This window comes from Trichechus manatus, unplaced genomic scaffold, assembly GCF_000243295.1.
Source record: "Trichechus manatus latirostris isolate Lorelei unplaced genomic scaffold, TriManLat1.0 scaffold00408, whole genome shotgun sequence".
NCBI classification, from domain to species: Eukaryota; Metazoa; Chordata; class Mammalia; order Sirenia; family Trichechidae; genus Trichechus; species Trichechus manatus.
Window position 1 is genome coordinate 335,243 of NW_004444344.1, and position 7,082 is coordinate 342,324.

Consider the following 7,082-nt stretch of genomic DNA (forward strand, 5'->3'; position numbering starts at 1 on the left):
TCCAGTCTTTGCACCTTTTTTAAAATTTTTTGTCCTGAATACAAGCAATTGTTTTAACTGGTTACTATAAAGGCTTATTCATTTTTTTGAGACAATAAATATTTACTGAGCACCTATAATGTACCAGACACTGTCCTAGATTCTGAGAGTACATAGGTGAGCAATACGAAGTCCTCATCTTATATTTAGGTGGGTAAGACAGAAAACACATATTAAGTATATAATGCAATGATAGATAATGATAAGTACTTTGAAAAAAATAAAGCAAGATTGGGGATGGAGTTTAAAAAAGGAGGATTAAGTTACAGATAACTGTTGAGAAAGGCCTCTCTGAGTCTCTGAGCTTTCCCAGAACTCTGAATGAAGTAACAAACTAAGGCACATGAATATGGGGCAAGGAGGTGGAAGCATTTCAGGCCTTGCTATGGACCACACTTGACATAGTCAAGTATCACAGCACAGCTGGAGTGGGGAAAGTAGGATGAAGAGTGATAGAAAATAAGGGGAGGGAGGAAGGCCTGGCTGAGCTTGAAAGTTGCAGTAACCAATTTGGGTTTTATTTTAAGCATGTTTTAAAGATTGGGAGCAAATGCTAGACATGATCTGATTTTTTTTTTTTTTTTTTTTTTTTTTTTAAATATCAGTCTAGCTGCTATGTGGGTGTTAGTCTCTAAACATATAAAAATAAAAGCAGGTCCAGGGGAGAATTTCACCGAAGACTGGATAGTTGAGGGGATGGTAAAAACTGGTTAGAGTCTGAATATGCTTTGCACATGGGGTCTAAAGGATTTATTGATGATTTGGATATGAGATATTAAAAGAAGTGGTAATGATGTGGCCAAAGTCGTGGCCTGAGCAACTGAGTAAATGGAGGTCTCATTTATTGAGATGGAGAAGAAGTAGGAAGTGACAAGTTTAGAGTGAGAAGAATCAAAAGTTTAGTCTTGCCCAAGTTATATTTAAGTTGCCTGTTAAATATCAAATGGCGATGTTGAGTAAGAAGTTGGGTAGAAAAATTCACGATGCAGAAGTGACATCAAGGCTAGGACGTCTCAAAACCAAGACCAAACTCATTGCTGTCAAGTCGATTTCAACTCATAGTGACCCTAGAGGACAGATAGAACTGCCCCATAGGGTTTCCAAAGAGCGGCTGGTGGATTTAAACTGCCGACTTTAACCTGGTTAGCACCTGAGCTCTTAACCACTGTGCCGCTAGGGCTCTCATGTGGATGATACTACAGTCAAGAGGCTAAATGACAGGTCACTTACACAGAGTATAGCTGGAAAAGAGAAAAGATCCAAGAACCGGGTCCTCAAAAAATATTTGTAGTTCGGGTCAACCAGAAGGAATTCTAGCACAGGAGCGTCAGATAATGTACATAAAGAGTAATGAGAATGAAGTCAATGCACAGATCTTCAACTAATGTAATTCAGATTTCAGAGTGCTTTGAGTGATATAATGCTGTGATTATTTTTGCTCTATGTGGCAAAATGTAAATAGAATACCATTGCGAGGAACTTTCCTGGCTCCCAATAAACTCCAACTAAGGACCGAAGCCTGCACACTCGAAACCCAAACCAAATCTATTGCTGTCAAGTCAATTCCAACTCAGAGGGACACTATAGGACAGAGTAGGACTGCCCTGCAGGGTTTCCAAGGCTGTAAATCTTTATGGAAGCAGACTGCCGCATCTTTCTCCCGTGGAGAGACTGGTAGGTTCAAACCGCTGAGCTTCTGGTTAGCAGCCAAGCACTTTAACCACTGAGACACCAGGGCTGCACACTGTACTTAGGGTATATTCCAGTTAAAAGAGAATCATGTTAGTTTGTATTCTGTACCTCATTCATTCATGCCAGCTTTATTATATAATGTTTATTGAAAGTAACACTACATGAACTTACTCCTCTTTAGCAGTGAATTTTTAACCACAAAGAGGACCAAGTTAAAAGTAAGGAGATACTTTGGAAAGTTGTGTATATGATGTTAAACACTGAGAGAAAATAAAAATGCATAGCGTGGAATTTCTTTCACTGATATCTTCAAAAATAAGAGACACACAAATGTATAAACTGGCCTTGCTCTAAGCAGTCACTGATTAGAGGTCATTTTCCTTATCTCTTTTCTAACATTGCCAATTCTATATGGAGAGGAGCCCCATCTAAAACTATCCATGCGGTATTATTAAAGAGTACAGTAGTAGAAAAAGGAAACAAACAAAAAAAATCTTGCTTTGAGGCTATAAGTTCTTGCAATATTTTCTTCTTGATATTTACTCAGAGCTTGCACTGTACAGTTATTTAAAATCTCACATATCCTTATGTACATTTGGCTCAGGTTGATTTTTCTGAACTAGATTGCAAGCCCCTGAATGGCAAGAGAGCATCTGCCTTGTTTTATGCAGTGCTGGGGACACTAAACAAAGGAAGATATTTAAAGGGCAATGATGGCAATGATTGGAAATCCTGGTTGCATAGTGGTTAAGCCGTATGGCTGCTAGCCAAAAGGTCAGCAGTTCAATTCCACCAGGTGTTCCTTGGAAACCATATGGGGCAGTTCTACCCCCCATACAGGTCTGTATGAGTCAGAATCAACTCGACAGCAACAGGTTGGTTGGTTGGTTGGTTTGTTTTGGATGGCAATGATGGGCACAGTAAGGAGGTTGTAGTAAGTATCCACAGGTCCCTGGGTGACACAAACAGTTTGTGCTGGACTACAAACTTAAAAGTTAGTGGTTCAAACCTACCCAGCTGCACAGTGGGAGAAAGTCTTGATGATCTGCTCCCGTAAAAATTACAGCCAAGAAAACTCCATGGAGCAATTCTACTCTAATACATTGGCAACAGGTAATAAGTATCCACACCCACATGTTCCTCATGTCCTCCCAGTATCACACTGGGACAAAAAATGCTGAAAATAGTTGAGTGCTCTAAAACTATGCTACTAGTCGAGTTTTAATAAATTCAGAGAACATCTTAATGAGAGAAATTCTGTAGTCATTTGCAAAATGTCAATGTCCTGTCGTTGCAGTTTTGGAGGAGAAACATGAAAAAATCAGGAGGAAATAATCACTCTGACCGTGTGAGTGAATTTGTTCTTCTTGGATTCCCTTGTACCTCAGAGATTCAGATCTACCTCTTCACACTCTTCTCTGTGACCTATGTCTTAACATTGATTGGAAATCTGTGCATTATATGTGCTGTGAGGTGGGACCACCATCTCCATACCCCCATGTACATCTTTCTGGCCAATTTCTCCTTCCTGGAGATCTGGTATGTCACCTCCACAGTCCCCAATATGCTAGCCAACTTTCTCTCTGAGATGAAAACCATCTCTTTCTCTGGTTGCTTCCTCCAGTTCTACTTCTTCTTCTCCATGGGCACCACTGAGACCTTCTTCTTGTCTGTCATGGCCTTTGACAGGTACCTTGCCATCTGCAGGCCCCTGCACTACCCCTCTATCATGACAGTCCGAAGCTGCCTCAGAATGGGAGCCTGCTGCTGGTTGTGTGGCTTCACCTGTTTCCCGCTCCCAGTTTATCTCATCTCCCAGCTCCCTTTTTGTGGCCCCAATACTATTGAACACTTTCTATGTGACCCGGGGCCCCTTATGAAGCTGTCCTGTGTGCCAGCTTCTGCCACTGAGCTCATCACTGCCATCTTTAACTCGGTCCTCATTTTCTCCACCTTCCTCTTCATTACCAGCTCCTACACCCTAGTAATCAGAGCTGTGCTGAGGGTCCCCTCAGCAGAAGGCCGACGTAAGGCCTTCTCCACATGTGGCTCCCACCTGGCTGTGGTGTCTCTGTTTTATGGCTCCATCATGGTGATGTATGTGAGTCCAACAGCAGGCAATCCAGTTGGAATCCAGAAAATTGTGACTTTGTTTTATTCTGTGTTGACTCCACTTTTCAACCCCTTGATCTACAGTCTACGAAATAAGGAGATGAAGGACGCCCTGAGGAAACTATTTAGGACTTTGAGATTTGCTCAAAGACAGCCACTCAAGAACTAGAATTCATAATTTATGTATGTGTAGGACATATAGTGGTATAAAAATATAGACGGTCTTAAGTAAACTTGGGAGACAAATATCTGTTTCTATATTCCCTGGAATCTTTTTAGGGATGAATTTAAATGAAGCAAATAGCATATGAGATCTTAAAAGTACTTACATAAATCATTTTACCAAGCTTTAGTGTATTACTATAGTATCCCTTTGGGTATTGCACAGAAACAGGAAAATGCCAGACATTCTCAGGTATGTTCAAGATAAAACCATATATAACTCAGATGCTAACAGGTTCATTTTTATCCTTTGCTAATTTAGACAAATCCCCAGTTTCAGTCATTAGATGTCTCAAGTTTCCAGTACTGTACCTCTACACACATATACACAAACACACACGCCATAAAGATGTATCTGTGTGCTTCTCTCTTCCCACTCCTAACAACACCTACTTTGTTTTTTTGATCACATCAGTCCAGATAAAAGACCCAGCCCCTCCAACATTTTATTCAAAACAGCTCTCCCCTACAGATTTGTGTGGGCATATTAGCCTGACAACAGGTTGGAATCGTTCATAGAATAATTTTTAAAGTTATTAGAATCAATACGAAATATTTAGTGACCAGTTGCACAGTAACTACCCACTGCTGTCAAGTTGATTCTGACTCATAGCAACCCTATAGGACAAGATAGAGCTGCCCTATAGGGCATTCAAGGATGTAAGTCTTTATGGAAGCAGACTGCCACATCTTTCTCCCTCAGAGCAGCTGGTGGGTTCAAACTGCCAACCTTTTGGTTAGCAACCGAATGCTTAATCACTGCGCCACCGGGGCTGTAATCAATACTACACATATAACTTCATCATAGTGATAGAGTTTGCAACACATAAGGGATCACATCAAACGACACAATGATACAATACTGGGAATCATGACCCAGTCGAGCCGACAGACATTTGGGGGGGACACAATTCAATCCATGACTGGCACCTAACAACAACAACAATGCCGAGTGTAATTTTTATTTGGAAAAGACATACAAAATTACTTCCAAATTTATTTTATAATTAGGAAAATACAGGAAGGAAGTACATCAAACTCCATAGCTGCAATCTCTGGGTTGTGAGTTTATGGGTGATTTTTTCTGCTTCTTTATGTGTTTTTGCTAATTTACTGATTAGCTTTTTTTTATGAAAACAAAATATTTTAAAATTTTTTACTCAAAAATCTCAACTTGACAGTTATGCAGAAGACTGTTTTTTTGTTTCTAATTCTGCTCTCTGAAATAGTGAGAGATCTTGCTTCAGGAACTGAAGACGGGTCAGCAGTAACAACTTCTATCTGAAGTCCACGTGCTACTTCACAGAATTCAGCAGCAAAATCTGGAAAGAATAAGGGTGATAGACCCTATTCCCAAAATTAACATTTGTTCAGAACCAGTGTGCAGAACACATATCTAACCCTTCAAGAAAAGAAAATCATACTTCTATATATATATATATGTATATATATGCATACTTACGTACATATATACATACACAGATAAACTTGTTATATCTTGCATTCCCTATAAATGGTCTTGGAAAATATTCTTGTTACTTTGAGCTCATTTAGGGCACAGGTTCTGTGTCACTGCAGCATGTCTTGTTTGGGGGACCTTGCTTGTGTCCTCTCACGTAGAGAAAGTATAATAGGAATTCCAACTTCCTACTTTCTGCTCTCCCCTCAGACCTGTTCTCCTTTATATCATCTTCATTTCTCATACCCATCTCAATCCTTCAAGCTCTGTCGTCAGAAAATCTTCCCTGGAGAAAGATCTTAAATTGTAAATAAATTAAATACACACCTATAGAGAAATGGTTAAGAATACTGTGATATAGATACATGATAAACTTTAGCAGTATTAAAATAAGCACTTCTAAAGATTGTCCTGAAATACAATTAAAGACTTAAGATAAGCTGTTAAGTAATAAAAATAGACTTCAAAATATAGTTATATTACAATTAATAGGTTGGAATGAAATGGGGAGAATATAGCTAGGTATTAATGATGATTTGATTTATATGGACTAGTGGTGTGTAGTGGTTAGGTTAAGAGCTTGGCTGCTCGCCAAAAGGTCGGCAGTTTGAATCCACCAGCCACTCCTTGGAAACCCTATGGGGCAGTTCTACTCTGTGCTCAACAGCAATGGGTTTGTTTTTTTGGTTTAGTGGTGCCATTAGTAATTTTTTTTCTATGCTTTTCCATATTTGTCAATTTTTATTAGTTTTATTATCTAAAATAATTATTTAAATTGTGTATAAGTTTGTGGAATTAGTGTAAATGTCTAATAAATTGAAGAGAAAATGCCCTTCGGTGACATGCAACTCAGCATGATTAAAAACTTTATGTAAGTTCAAAAAAGAGTGTTAACCACTTCTGGACGAGTGTGCATTAAAAGAGGCATTTTGGGAAAATAGGCTGATAAGTCTCAGGCCTTAGAAGTTATCCCCTTGAGACAGTCTCTTTCTCACCTTATAAGTATCAGCCCTGTGTGTGAGACAGAGACCAAATATATGTATTTCAACAAGCTGAATTTCCTCAACAATGTGTCTTTAGCTTTCCATGTCACCTTCCAGGCCTCCCAATCTTCATGCCCAGGATTCTTTCCTGATTTTCCTCTGGAATTATATTTCATAACATAAATGTGCTTTCGATTTTCTTTAAGACCTTAAGCACAAATAATCGATCTTCTTTTTTATAAATTTTATTTATTTTGTTGTTGTCGTTGTTGAGAATATACACAGCAAAACATGCACCAATTCAACAATCTCTACATGTACATTTTAGTGACATTGATTAATCTTTGAGTCGTTCAACAATTCTCACCCTCTTTTCTGAGTTGTTCCTCCCCATTAACATAAACTCACTGCCCCCTAAGATTCCTGTATAATCTTTTGAGTTGCTGCTATCAGTTTGATCCCATACTGATAGTTCCTAAAAGAGCATAATGCTCAAGGCAGAGCTTTTTTATTGGTTAAGCTAAACTACTGCTCGGTTTTAAGATGGCTTCAGGGGATATTTTTGGTTTAAGGTT

The 7,082-nt window shown here is 38.9% G+C and overlaps 1 protein-coding gene across 1 annotated transcript; it reads left to right on the forward strand.

Annotated features, from left to right (window-relative positions):
* The first annotated feature begins 3,043 nt into the window (after positions 1-3,043).
* LOC101346034 (olfactory receptor 11H6-like) lies at positions 3,044-4,177 on the forward strand. Its single transcript, XM_004391035.2, has one exon. The coding sequence runs from the start codon at positions 3,044-3,046 to the stop codon at positions 4,010-4,012; it is 969 nt and encodes a 322-aa protein (XP_004391092.1). The 3' UTR covers positions 4,013-4,177.
* Positions 4,178-7,082: the final 2,905 nt, after the last annotated feature.